The following is a 15,249-nucleotide window of genomic DNA, read 5'->3' as shown; positions in this document are numbered from 1 at the left end:
AAAATGAGCTAGTCCCTTCAGGGTTCAATACTGAGCCAAGAGTGTTACGATGTTTGTGTTGACTGATTGCCAGAGTTCAGCATACTGAACAATGAAATCTTACCATTGACTCGGCTTTTGATAACTTCTGAAGCAAGGTTGATTATCTTTGTATTAAAATTCCAAATTGCATAATGTGTCTGCTTCAGAAATGATTGAACCAAGGTCAAAAGGTGGAAGTTTTGCGGAAGGAAAAATCTCAAGAGGCAGAGAGACTCTTCGACTCCGATCCAAAGGCCCTGCTACAGTGGAGGAAATGGTAAGTTTATATTTAATAACTTATGTAACTGCTGTCATTGGATGAGATGTAACAAAACATTGGATTTTTATCCTTCCTTCCTAAATTTTGTTTGTAAAAAAAATATCTTGGGCATTTCGGTGGAATGTTCCTATCTGCTAAGACCCAATAGCAGGGATGGGGAAATCCAGGGCAGTGCAACTTGAGTCTAATCAAGAGTCTCTGCCCTTGCTACTTGACTCACAAACAAGTCATAATGGGGACACTTTCGCCGAGTCACTCCTTCTTGTTTTGGTAGGACTCGAGTTGCCCTGCCCCCTTTTAAAAGCCCACTGTGGAAAAAATAGGGCTGCCGCTGGTATGTGTGTATTGGGAGTTCTCTTTAAACTCTCCCCTGCTGTCCCTGCCCATCTGTAAACAAGGCAGGAGGGGGTGGGACGAACTGCAAGAGAGTGGGAACAGAAGCGGCAAGAGGGAGGAGAGTCATGCACAACAGCTGCAAGGCTTACCAGGCTTATGACCCAGTCCTTGGCAGCTCTACTCAGAAGTCGTCCCAATGCAGCCAGTCATTCAATGTGGGTTCGTGCTTCCAAGCAGCAATGGAGCCCATAGAAGCCACAAGGTTGGAAAGCATGATTGCTTCCCCACCTCCCTTTCCCCCTTTCAGCCAATTCTAATGCAAGAACACCCTTGGGCTCCTCCTCCTGCCCTCTCATCCTGCGTCCAATGATCATGAGTTCCTTTCTTCCTATCATGGGCAAAACAGCTCACTCCCACCTCCCCCTTCCTGCTTAGATGCACTAACCCTTCCCTGGGTTACTGGAACCTCCCTGCTGCTTGCCCTGTTGGAATGATGGCCTCACAAGGAATTTTATGCTGCAAAAAAGAGTAAGAAAACACAGGCAGACTTGAGTCAGCATGTGTGGGGATGAGTGCCAAGTCAGGTGGCCCCTGACTCAAGTCTTCCATGCGCGCAACCCATGAGTCATTGAGTCACTGAAAAATGTGCATTTTTGTGACTCGAGTTCCCATCCTTGCCCAATAGTGATTATTATTGGTGGTACTGATACATTGGTTGAAGGAAAATGAACTAAGACACATGCATGTGAGCACAGACAAAATTTGTTTTATTGGTAAGCTTTAGATTGTTCTAAAATGGAGATACATATTCAGTGAATGTTTGTAGAAACTGCAAAGATTAACCAGTTTATTCCAATATGAAAGTCAATTGCGACAGCAGCAGCACTTGTTAGTGTGTGTAAAGGACGTTTTGCAGCTGGCTGCTTCATCTTGTGGGAAGGAGGGACTGAATTCAGGCACCTTGTGCTTGACACACGCTTCACCAAAAAGCACGCAACCCTGCTCAAAAGATATCTCCATTTACCCTGCTTCCTCTGGGCTACCTTCACAGTCTTCACACGGGTGCCTGCATTGGAAGCCGTTTCCGAAAACTGGAAGTGGCTTCCAATCAGAGATAAGTGCTGATTGGAGGCTAGCTGTTTCGGAAGAGCTGTGTACCGCAGAGGGGGCTGTGAGCCTTCTTCACACTGCCAGAGGCCAGTGTTGCCCTCCAGTAAGTAAACAAGCCCTTTGGTCACAGCACCACCATGATTACTGCAGTGCTGTCACAGCTATCCCTGCAGGACCACTCCCCTTAAGGGGGATTTCCCTGCTTCCCATTCCCCTGGTGGATTGCAACCACCAGTTTGGTGGAATACGGCCTGATAAGGTATGATAATTATTTTCTCTGTAAACCGCTTTGTGAGCTTTTTTGAAAAGTTGTTTAAAAGCGATATAGAAATATTAATAACAATAAATAACAGTTATTTATAACAATAACATTTGTTATAACAATAACATTATATTGCTATTGTTATAACATTATATTGTTGTTGTTATGTTATTGTCATAACAATATTGTTATTTGTTATAACAATAACAACATTGTTATACCAATAACAATAACAATTTATAACAATAACATTTTATAATTGTTGGAGATGATAAATACATGGAGGATATCCATTATTAGATTTAATTCTATCTGTCCATCCATGCATGCGTCCTTGTGAGTTAACATCCCTTCAGTTTCTTTTGTAGATGCCTAGTAGCCCAGTCCTATCTGGGATTGGGCTATAATGCACAGCCATTTATGACAGTGGAACAGATTTCTGCTGTTCTAAAATAGTAGCCAACAGAGCGTAGAAGCGCTCTGTTGGCGATCATTTTGGGAGTGCTGCCAGAAGAGGTGTCGGCATTCCCAGGATTTTGGTGTACTTCCCTGGACCCAGTAGGGGAAATATTCCATAATATTATGAACAGAAATATTTAATATTTTGCATTGTTTTAGCCACCATCCATATCCTTTCGTGATAGATTATTTTTAGGACCATTCTTCTGGTTCAGATGCAATTGTAGGATAGATGAGGATTTTAGATTAAATCTTTGTGAATATCCAAAATAAAAATTGGTTATCAGAAATGCATGTTAAAATTGAGTCAATTTTGTATTAACATCTTTCTTCAAAGTTTTACGTTCTATTTCACTATAGCCTTCAGACATTGAAGAAAAAGCTACTAAAAAAGTGGATGATCTACTTGAAATGTATATGGGAATAAGAGACCTGGAACTAGGTGAGTAGTCATGTTTGTATCTTTTCTAGGTCCCTGCCACTGTGGATTTCGCAAAGTTTAAACATCTACTGGCACAGATATTTTGTCTTTTTTTCTGATAGCCAGGGAGAATGTGGTATGAATGTAATGTTCTAATAACACTGATCAACACCCATTTTGCTGTCTTAAAAGTTAGACCTATTCCTGGTTATGTTTGGGGCACTGAATCAACAAATGCCATCAGTTTTTCCCTATCACATCTAGTTTTGGAGACAGCATCATTAGTGAATGGTTCAAGCAGCTTCCTTGTGAGGAAGTCATGGCATAGACTTCCTCACAAGGAAGCTGCTTGAACCATTAAGTTTTATAAAATGTTTTTCTGACCCCCCAGTTTAACAGGTCTGTATAATTGTTCAGTTTTACTTTAAATGATTTTGCATATTTATGTAAATTATTTTATATATTCATAACTTTTGGAGTAGGGTGAACTGAAATCTGGCTAGTTAACCATAAAAAAATGACTGTAGGTACTCTGGCTGGGCTGCAACACCAGACAAGAACCATATAATTTAAGTCCCTGAAGATAAGTCTTTCCCAGGGCAGCATGAATGATTAGCACATGGAAGCCTGCTTACATGTAAGGATCCCTTGATGATACTGTTTTGATGTGTATAAAATGGTATTCAGACTTGCAGCTGGCACCAGGACAGCATGCATGCCAGTGTGTGCTGGACCAGAGTCCTCCTATGCCTGACTAAATGATGATTGGTGTAGGCAGCTCTGAAAGAACAAGACATCTGTTTGAGATTTAGGGAGATGCTGAACCTGAGCATACCTTCCCTCCCAGCCTGCCCTGTATTCCCACCTCATTGAGTGAGTTTGTCAGTACAGTCAACCTTGACAACACAATCTGGCTGGTGATATGCTCATGCAGATGACATTTTTGCAGAGTGAATGCAGTCCGCTATTGCATGCCGAGATGTTAGACTTGAGACCAAGACAAATATAATAAAATCTCTTTCAATAACCAAAGGACAAACCAATTTCTAAGCACCTTAGTATGCTGCGAGTGGAACAATCTCTGCAGTCTTTGTAAGGGTATAAAGCAAGTCATCGAATGACTATTTGTCATGTCTAACCATTCTTAAATCTAAGTTTTTTAATTATACCAGCTATCTCAGCTCTCTAGATGAATGCAGTGTCAGTCATTTTGATACAGTGATTGCAGATACAATCAATCACCCAGGGAAATGAAATGCGAAAAGTGGATTCATTCCGATAATACCAATTACAGCTAGGAATTTCATTTTTATTGCTCGTGCCAGATTAACCTAATCACCATAAGTGTGATATGTGTTCAGTAGATAAACGATTAAGAGTGTAATCATTGCTCTGTTTCCACTGTGCTCTGTTCAGAAAAGACTTTCACTTTTGGGTAATATAGCTCTTGAATCCCCAAAACAACTTTAATTTCCTAAAGGCAATTTTAAGTCTAGAAGTTTAAAATATACGAGTAAAAGTACCCAAAATAAATGAGGACTCCCTAATCGTTCCAGTAACCAGAGTGAGTATGGGAATTACAATTATTCTGGAGATTGTTAGTTCCTAAGTGGCTGTAAATGTTGAAAATTCAATGCATTTGTTTGCTCTATGGACGAATTGGTATAATGGGAGAAAAATTTTAAATCCACATAGACTGTAAGAAATCCAGTTCTACAGTCTGTGTAAAACAGCTGCATGATCAGGGTGTGGAGGAGCACTTGTACACATTCCACTCATGTACTTGTATTATTATTATTGCAAAAGGTACTGATTTGGCATGGATTTTTGTCACCAAGACTGGAATCCTATGCTTGTTCCCCATGGAACTAAATCTCACTAAAACTAATGGAACTGCCAGTTGAAGGGATTAGGATTTCTGTATAAGTGAAATCAATTAAATTATTCAGCCCCTGGTGGAAGCTATGAAAAACGTCCATGCTAACATCACCGGTAACTGAGAAAGATGCACTTTTTAATGTGATGATGCTGTTCTTATTAGCATGGAGAGAGCAATTAGCCCTGTTTATCGCAATGTTGTTAATATTGGGCTGGAGGTCTGGTCTAGAGGGTAGAGCCTCCGTCTGCCTGAAGATAACATCCACAAGGTCGCCAGTTCGAGGCCACCGGCACCATGCGACCTTGGAGCAGCTGACAAGCTGAAGCCGAGCAATTCCATCTGCTCTGAGCATGGGAGGATGGAGGCCAGAATGTGAAGCCAGATTGGAATGAAACACCTTGAATGTAGTAGTTCTTGAAAGAAAGAACCTTCTTTGAAATTGTAAAAATCCCAATTTAAATAGGGATTTAGATAAAGCCTGCCTATGTAAACCGCCTTGAATAAAGTCTTGAATAAAGACGAAGAAAGGCGGTATATAAATACCTGTTATTATTATTATTATTCCCAGCAGATGATGCTGATGTGCTGGTATCTTGTGAGTGTATGTTGAGAGTTCCTTTAGGACAATGAACCATTTTATCATTCATTTTGTTACGTAAATCGCTTTCAATTATTTTGTTGTTGTAGTTGGTAAAGCAATGTCTGTGTGTTCATTCTACTAGCAATAACATTGTGGTAGTGTAAATACATGCATAATGTCTCAGACTGCATCAGCAATGTATAGGAATGACACAGAGATGATGCATAGAGAAAGTTGTCTTTTGAACGTTGCAAACACTATTTGGAAGAGGAGCCACAATTCCATGGAAGTTGATACTATACTGTTCACACAAGTTGCTTACTTCTAGAGGCAGATTATTTCACATATTGTAATGTATGAAGCAACTCTTAATCCGGTAGCTGTGTGTCAGATTTCATCAATCATACATCTTTGCATTCAGGAAGACACACACTCAAAACATCAATGATATTATATCAGCTATGATATTTCATGGCAGTTCATTCCAGTGACCACTAGAGGTCAGTACTTGGCTACTGAATATCAGCATGCTACCAGCTGTCAAACTTTCATGTGATATTTTGTGATCACATTTTTATGTCTGATAAAGAGTGTCTTAATGAAAACATCTGATTGTTATAAGGAGCAGGGCCTAGGAGAGGGGGGTAAAGGGGGTAATTTGTACCTGGGCCCAGGTTTAGAAAGGGCGCCCAGGAGTCAAAGGAGGGGGCCCAGAAAGTTCCTGGGACCGGACATTTTCCTATCTCACCTGAACTCGCTGCCTGTGCATGATGTTGGGGGCACAGCTGCGGGCATGCAATGGCAACTGCTGCTGCAGGCCATGCACACTGGACCCAGGAATGCATCCATGACCTTCCTTAACACCGTATCACATCTTGGCCTGCTACAGTAGCTCTTTTCCTTGTGGTTCCAATAACCATGAAGGACTGTATAGGAGCTCAGGGATACCACTGTGGGGCTATAGCTGCTGAAGAAATTTATTTTGGTGCACATAGGACACTGTCCATTCTAGTGCGACTCTAACTACAGTGATGCTAATTTTCTGCAATGATTTACTATACTTCAAAGATTTTAGAGAGACTAAGGAGTGTGTTTGGTTTTCCATACTACTTTATCTAGCTGCCAATGCTTCATGGTTGGGTAGACCTGGGCTCCACATCAAGAAGCCTGGCAGACCTGGACTTCAAAGTCTATTCTAGCTGTCAGCACCCTCTCCCTGCCTTATTTTGTCTCCCATTCTGCCTGCTTCCATTTACCCCCTCCCCCTTTGGGAAGGGGCCCAAAAGAAACTTTGTACCCCCTGATAAAATTCCTCTCAGAGGCCCTGATAAGGAGGAACTTATATTAGAAAGCTTAGTCATATGACTTTAGTATATGGAAAAGTTTTTAGTACGTATATGGAAAACCTTACGTCTTATAAGGTTTTCAAATAGATTAATGAAATGTAGTATGTTTGACTCAAGATGCTTTTGAGTCTAATTTTTTATGTGGTATTTGAACACTGAACATAGTGAGGAAATGAATGTATTGTAACTTATTCTCTAAACAGATTGTGTTGTCACAGAATACTTCAGTGGATTTGCAGACTGATCCTCTATACGTTTGCTATCAGTATTCTCTGGCATAGGCAGATGTCAAATTGGTCCATTTTTATCCTGCCACTCTGTCTGAATTAATGCTTCATATGATGTGAAAAAGAAAGCAGAAAGAAAATTTCAAACAACCCTAAAGGCTTTGTTCTAATTAAACCCACCTGTTGTACATAACAGCCCAACAGGAGATTTAAAGACACCAGAGAGTTGCCAAACTCTTTGTGTGGTTTTTCCTTTTACCTAGTCCATTATTTTTTGCTACAGCAGTTTGCTTTTTCTTTTTTATTTCCATGGCTGAGAGATAAGAGAAGCATAGAGAGATTAATTTTCTAAAGGATGTCCAAATTCAAACCATGGCCGAGCAAGATTTTGAAATGAGGTTTCCCATAGGCAGACCTAAAAGTCCCTCAACATATACCATTTCTGTCCCATTTGTTCCACTTTCAATGACTTGGAGCATGGAAATCTCTTGGGACACTGTTAGGTTCACTCTTGGCTTTTAAACTAGAACCAGTTTGATAGTCCTGCCATCCATTCTGCCAGTTTTATAGAACTGGATGAGCAATGGACAACTGTAGCATTATGGTTTTAGGCCATTGTAATGTTGTCTAGCCTTGTTGCCTGTATGCAAGGAGCCTCCAACCGTGCCTTCCGTGGATCTCCGCTAGAGCTTGGTTTCAAAGGCCACTATCCTAATTAAATCCCCGCTGCTAATGAAGTGCAGGCTGCATCTTACAAGGGAGGGGGCAGTCATGGAAGACTCCTGAAGGACACATTCCTTCCCTTACTTTGGGATAAGTCTCCACTTCCCCAGTGGGTCTCTTTGGATCCATACCAGCTGTTTTGTGGGCATACGTATGAGAAAAATAAGGAAAGGGTGAAGGAAGAGGGATAGGATCCCGTGTAGTCAGTTGTCACCAGGAACCACCCTTTCAGTCCCCTGTTACACCCATCACCCACCCTGTTCTGCCTATCATCCACCTTGTTCTCCCACCCATTGCCCACCTCCTGAGCTGGCTTACCTGCATCAGAACGGGTTGCTGGCTGTGATAGTACCCCACCACTGCCAATTTGCAGCATTGGTTTTAAAATGGCTACTGGTGTCACACTGTATGATGCTGTAAAGGCATATACAGTACATTGCTGTATATGCCTTTACAGTGGCACCTGTCGCTCATAAGATTGGGCTATAAATTATTGGAGTCTCCATGAATGTTTTCTCCTAACCTTTATTTTGCATACGTGTGTTCCATCAAACATGTAGTTTGCTAATTTTCAGCTGGCCAACTACAAGTACAGTGGTACCTCGCATAACGAAATTAATTAGTTCCGCGAGTCCTTTCGTTGTGCGAGTTTTTCGTTTTGCGAAGCGCGGTTTCCCATAGGAATGCATTGAAATTTAATTAATGCGTTCCTATGGGCAAGAAAAGTCAGAACAAAGTCAAATTTGGTTTACAAAGTGTTTATTAAGTGCTCTTTAAAGGCTGTACTGTACTGTACTGTACTGAGGATTTCAAAAATTTCAAGCACAAAACTTCAACTTTTTAATTTTAAAAATTTGTCTTGCGAAGCACGGCCATAGAAAATTCGTCTTGCGAGTCACCAGAAAAAATCGCAAAAACACTTTCGTCTTGCGAGTTTTTCGGTGTGCAAGGCATTCGTTATGCGAGGTACCACTGTAGTATCTTAATAATGGTGACCTTTCATATCCATGCCCCTAACAGTGTACTTTATAATTTTTCTGTCTCTTCTTGTTTTCAGCTGCAACAATGGTGGAAGCTGGAAAAGGCAAGAACAACCCTGATGAGTTTGCAGTTGCACTTGATGAAGCTCTAGGAGACTTTGCATTCCCAGACGAGTTTGTCTTTGATGTGTGGGGAGCCATAGGTGATGCGATGCAAGGACGATTTTAACGAAAAGTAGGCAGGTTTAGTGTGCATTGTCAGCTGTCTGGGGACATGGCATAGATTATAAATCATGTTTCTGAATAGAAGCATATGAATATTTGGAATCTTGGATAAATTTTAAGAGAGATTGTTTGAAGCTGATACCAATTTCTTCTCAAAAATGAGTTCAGGGCTGTACTTGTATGAAGCTTTTAGGCTGATAAGGCACTTGATTTGAAATGCACTCACTTGAAATTTCTCAAAAAACAGTATTTTTCAGGTACTTGCTTAGCAAGTTAAGTTTTTAAAATTAAGGTGGAGAGCAGTTCAGTAGGATGCTAAAAATCCTATGGGATTGAATTGCGTTTCTGATCACAAAAGGAGTGATCTGTTGTTCAACTTGAGCAAAATTGCACTGAAGAAATATATCACTAATCCTGACCTGCCTTTTCCTCATTCTCCCACATTTATCTAAGTGGCTACAGTGTTTGCTTTCCTCGAAAATCTCTTCCTTAAAGGAATGCTTGATGGTTTTGTGTGTGCATGTTCACATATTCTAACTGTAGATGCTAGAGAGTGAATCGAGGACCTTCTACAATCAAAGGTTTGTGAATCTTTTGTGAAAAGGTATGAGAATGTCTTGACATCCTGAGAGCTGCTGTAACAATGAAGTGAATGTACTATTGACCCGACTCAAGGGTCAGCATTGCCCCCTTCCAGCATTGATTTGCCTGTGATTTGGGTACTCTGCTTCAGGGGCACGTTGTCATTTATTTTCAGTGGCATTTTCAGTGTCAAAATGATGGGAGGTGCAGCACAATCCTATCTTGCACCGTAACCATCGCAAGATAGGGGCCCAGAGTGGCTCAGCTGGAGGCAAGGAAACTCTTCCTCTTACTCCCAGTAAGCCACAGCAGCCCCATTAGGTCTCCTCGGACTTGCACCACCTCTGGAGGTGGCTAGCAGCCGCTCCATACTGCTTGGGAAAGGGGGCTAGTATCCGGCATATCTTCTCAGTCCCAGCCCTGCTTCCCGCTCCCTGCCTGCCCGCCCCCCAGGATCGCCCTCTGCCCGCCTGCACCCCACCTTCTCCCTGCCCTCCCCAGACCAGACCCCTGTGTCGGCTGAGGTCAGCCGACGCAACCTACCTGAGGCAAGCTGCCGCAGAGGCTGGATGCAGCCTCCGTGCTCTAGCACACCTCCGTGCACTGGCGTGGCTTGCTCCTGAGGAGGCACAAAAGTGCTTTATGGCATGTTTGCAACCCTCCTGGACCAGTGCAAGGGACTTGTGCCCCCCAAGGGCACTTTAGGATTGCACCCTTAACCTCTTTATTCCAGCATGCTGCAGTCTCTGCTAGAATCGCCTCTCTATGAGACTCCTTTTTGAGGGGAAAAAAAAGTGCTTCCAGCTGGAAGCACATAATCCTGCTAACATGTGTTTTGACCTGCGGTATAAGGAGTATAAAGTAACTCCTTATAAAAAACACTTTGTTGTTGCATAGCAGTCAGAGAATGTCTTTCAAGTGTGCTTTGTGGTGGCGTTTTGGATAAGAGTCCCAGAACTTTGGCACTTTCACAAGTGATTCTTAGAGTAGTGTTGTAATTTTTTAAGTCTGTAAATAAAACACACTAACTGTAAATAAAGCACACACTAACATATAATCACTAGAACGTACTTTTTAGTTTTAGAATGCCTCCTTGTTTCCTTTCTGCGTAAATGCAATTCCAAGAGACACATTCCAGACTGAAGGGCATTTTTAGTATCACTTGGAAAATATCCCTGCACGAAACATTCCAAGTCAGTGGTTCTCACACATTTAGCACCGGAACCCACTTTTTAGAATGAGAGTCTGTTGGGACCTAACAGAAGCGATGTCAGGATCAAAGTGAAATTATCAAGCAGGAAAATTTTTAACAATCCTAGCCTGCAATCCTACCCAATCCTTTCCCAAGAGTATATCCCATTTACTATCATTGTTAAAAGCATATACACAGTAGCATGTTTAAAGTACAGGTCTGCAACATTTCCCCACATGCAGTCACATACCATGGTAGCTTCAAGCCTAATATATTAAAAATAAAATATTAAAATGAATGAGGACCCATCTGAAATTGGCTTGCAACCCACCTAGTGTGTCCCGACTCGCAGTTTGAGAAACACTGTTCCAAGTAGTATCCAGAGTGGTGCTAGTGCAATGTGATAGCGCAGCGGTTGCCAAACTTGCGATCACTGCACGCTGAAAAACTGGCCCAGGTTCAGCCCGAAGCTTACTGTTTTGCTGCATCGCTGCATGTAGTCTAAGTAGATTGGGGCGCAGGGACACTCTGGGCAGTATGTCTGTTGCCTGGTGTCCCAGAAGGCATCCCAAGGTGCCGGGCAGAGTCAACTGCACAGAGCATCCCTATGCCCTGATATACTTGGGCTGCATGCGGTGACACGGCAGACCAGTAAGCTGTACTCACATGGCGGAAGACTTTCACCAAACCCTGGATCTGGGCCAGGTTTTGGAAAGCTCTGTACTAGCGTAAGCCATTTTTCCTACCCTCTCCTTCCTGCTGAACTCCCCTGAAAAAGCCATTCTTGAGGTTGAGGCTTGGGAGTGGTGTCGGAGGCTAAACCAGGTAGAGAGTCTACTTGCAAAAGTTGTCTCTGACCAATTCTTGGGATTTTTTCTCCCCTATATTTTAGAATGCCTCATATGACTCTCAGCCTGGGCTAGTTAAGCAAGAAAAGTTTTGGAAGGAATAATATTGATGTTCTGATGAGGGGATGGGAAAAATGGCTTGTGCCAACACTACTGCATCTCTGCTACTTTCTCTTAATAAAATCCATAAATTTAGATCTCCTTTTTCTGCTGTCCATTAAGCATTCTCAGAACCACAGAATGTCAGAAAACTCTCATGCTTTGGGACTTGATGTGTGGTTTGGAACTAGTGGAGATGAAAATGTATGGCATATGGGATACACTCCATCAGGAACTGCACAAATGAGAATTAATCAAAGCATATATAGTATGCTACTCTATTTCAATTAGGTTTATCCAGAAGAAGTTAATTGGGAATTCTTAGTACTGTATGTATTTATTATTACAATCCCATTTTTGAATGAAAATATGATGGTCTGTCAAAAAAGAAGAAGTGATTTGTAACTATTTATTCATGTGTTAATGTCACAGTAACTGTATAAGTGTACTGAAGCTGTACATTTGATTTTGTTTTTAAACACATTTTTTTGTGAATCCTGGAATTCTGGGGACTTGTTATGTGCCAAACATTTCAAAAAGGAGGAATGAGATTAATAGGTGACTTCTGGTTGCTTAGTTATACAGTACTTGGCAGTAATTGTGTTGAAACTATACAAGCTTTTGAACTACAGAAATGTCTTTCTCTGGTAGAATGAAACTGTTTCTAATCTCTGATAGATACAAAACAAGGTTTTTTTACTAATACAATTATATAATTATATATATTTATATAACCACTTCTAAGAGAAATCTGGAAAAATATTTTGTGACCAATGCACCAGCTGTTAGAAGTGACTGAAAAATATTGGAAGTTGAAAACCTAAAAGAAGTTAAAACTTTTTTCACCACATAGCTCTTAGAGTTCTCAGGCTGCAGTCCTGTGCTGATTTACTGGGGAGTAACCCCCATTGACTATAATAGGACTTACTTCTGAGTAAACAGGCATGGGATTGGGCTGTAATAGTCTCTCTGTACCAAAGTAGGTTTAACTTTTTCTTGACTTGGAAAATGTACATAATGCAAGAGAATAACATCTAGTAAATCCATAAGCTGAGGTATCTAATGAATTCAGATCATGTGTTGTGTGCCTGGAACTTTATTAATGGGAATGAGGTTCAAATTGATTTTGTATCATGAATATGTTTGTTTGATCTCTTTGACCTACTTATTTGTGGGCCAGCTCACATACAACGCAAAACCTCGGTTTAACTTTGGGAGCATGAAAGTTGTGCCTGGATTCTCAAATGGGTTGCGCTTGTTACGTGTTTTGTGCGATCTGTGACTGCTAACATTTCCCATGAAGGCAGCAGCTCCAAAAAGTGGAATACTGGAATAATTTAGTCAATATGCCTTAATCACAACAGAGTGCCTGGAACAAGAAAGACCAGCTGTTTAATCTTATGTAGATGTTGCTGGATTATTCTGTGCAAGAAATAAAACAATTTGTTGAGTCTAGCTGTTCTAATTGGCTCCATGCCATTTGAATAGATTTTATAGGCTAGAAAATGTCACTTCAATGTGACAGTTTAACAGATCTGACACAAGAAGTCGTTGGGTATAAACCTAATACTCCATGTAAGTCGTTTTGTTTTGAAAGAGACAAATTAAAGTTGGCAAAACTTTTCTAAGAGAGATTATTTGTTTATTAATGTGGTTAGGTGTTGCCAAGTTTAATTGCAATCACTTTTTTCCATTAGAAATTGATGTATGCATATTGCTTAGTCTGTTGTTTTTACTACACCTAAAAGCAGGTGATCACTGCTAAAATAATATTAAAATTACTATTTAATCCTGTTAATATTTTTTTTTGTGGTGGTGTTGAGTTTTATGTTTTTTTTTTTTCAAAAAACAATCAAATCAGATTACACTTCATTTTCAGTGTTTTCTGTCACTGGGGTTTGGTTTAAGCTATACAGAATAACTGGAGTTGTGGAGAACCATGGAAGCTTGTTCCATAAGCAATAGTATTTGAGCCAAACATGTCACTAGAGCAAAACTTGTGCAAATGCTGTATCTTTACAATATTCTTTTGTACTAGATTCTAAACAAATAAATTAAACCTATTTTCTAAGTTACTTTCAAGCTTGCTTTTTACACTGTGAGGTGTGCCTGCATTCTGAGTCATAGGACTAAAAGGGATATGAAACTCATCTAGTACACCGATTCTCATCTTCTGGAGACTCATCTTGCAAAAAATTAGCAGAATCACATGGAGAGCTCCTTGCACATGAATATCTTGTGGTGAATATAGCAAGTAGTGTTGGGGTGGTGAGTAGAGCTGCATAAAATGACTACTATGCCACTGCTGTAAATTGGATCTTCGTCCAGTGTATGGTCAGTGATCTTTCATCTGGATGCAACATACAGTAACTGTGTTGCAGAAAATGGATAAGTAACCTACAGATTACCACCAACATAATTGATTCTAGAGAGTTAGAGTCTAAATTTAACTCTAGGTTAAACATGTAGTTAGCCTCGCATGCTCACATTATTATTAATAATAATAATAAATTTAAATGCATAAAATGACTACTATGCTACTGCTGTAAATTGGATCTTTGTCCAGTGTATGGTCAGTGATCTTTCATGTGGACGTAACATAACTGACATGTACCCAGCTCCACCTATACATGCATATAAAAACATATGAGGCAACAATTCACAGAAAATGTGTCAGGCAAGCAACAATTATCCTTACAGCGCAATCCTATCTTGAGCTGGAACAGGCAGGCCAGGAGGCCTGCACTATATCCAACGCAAGATTGGGGCCAGAAATGGCTCAGCTGGAGGCAAGGGGAAATTCTTCCCCTTACCCCCGGGTAAACCACTATTGCCCCAATGGGTCTCCTCAAACTTGTGCTATCTCAGGAGGTGGCACAAGTCAGGAGCAGCTTGAAGTGGCTCCGTGCTGCTTGGGGAAAGGGGTTGGGATCCGGCATAACTGCCAGGACCTAGCCCCACCTCCAGCTCCCCACCCTCCCTGCCCTGTAACACCTCCCTCCCCCCTCCTCCCCAGACCTGTGCATCAATCAATGCAACCCTCCCTCCCCAAGTTAGCGCAGAGGCTGGATGCAGCCTCCATGGGCGAGCACTTGTCCCAGCACCAGCCCAGCTGACTCTCGAGGAGGCACAAACATGCTTTACGGCATGTTTGCCATCCTCCTGGGCCAGCACAAGTGACTTGCGCCAACCTAGGGCACAGTTAGGATTGCGCTTTTAGTGATCTTACTATGTTTAGTCAATACTGGTGTTTGCTTTTAAGCTGGTATCGGTTGTCATCTGGCAGATTTTGTCCTCAGTGTTTTGCTTCTCTTTCTCTTATTCTTTGACAAAAGGCAAAGTAGTATCTTGTGAATTCCAAAACCAGTGGAAGTAGATTCATTATTGGGCTATTTTTTTCCAGGCATCATGTTTTTCTCTGTCTTTTAAATGCAGTGAAAAGATAACAAGGAGTGATAACAAGAGCTGAATCATGTACTTTTACTAGCCTGGTTCAATAACACTCTTAATATGAGGAGGCAAATATCACACACCTTGTTACCTGTGGTGAGCTCCTTCGTATCTTACAGGGTACCTAATGATTTTATTTGTCCTCCCTCCTGTTTCTGTACATGTTTGTTTTTGCCTTACTACTTAATATGGTGGTTTTGGCTTCCTTTTATGTTGTGGTTATATGTTT

At 41.2% G+C, this 15,249-nt stretch overlaps 1 protein-coding gene across 2 annotated transcripts in view; it reads left to right on the top strand.

Annotated features, from left to right (window-relative positions):
- GIPC2 (GIPC PDZ domain containing family member 2) overlaps nt 1-15,249 on the top strand; it is a 63,512-nt gene that overhangs the window by 20,987 nt on the left and 27,276 nt on the right. Inside the window, exons 4-6 of one of the 2 annotated variants that reach the window (XM_066623880.1) lie at nt 189-298; nt 2,829-2,910; nt 8,702-8,859. In XM_066623880.1, coding sequence (XP_066479977.1) covers nt 189-298; nt 2,829-2,910; nt 8,702-8,853 — 344 coding nt within the window. In that variant the 3' untranslated portion in view covers nt 8,854-8,859. Of the gene's footprint in view, nt 1-188; nt 299-2,828; nt 2,911-8,701; nt 13,642-15,249 lie in introns of those variants that run through there. The other variant, XM_066623879.1, reaches the window with a different exon arrangement.

Source organism: Tiliqua scincoides, chromosome 4, assembly GCF_035046505.1.
Source record: "Tiliqua scincoides isolate rTilSci1 chromosome 4, rTilSci1.hap2, whole genome shotgun sequence".
NCBI classification, from domain to species: Eukaryota; Metazoa; Chordata; class Lepidosauria; order Squamata; family Scincidae; genus Tiliqua; species Tiliqua scincoides.
Note: the sequence above shows the minus strand (reverse complement) of the source record. Positions and strands in the feature narration are given on the sequence as shown.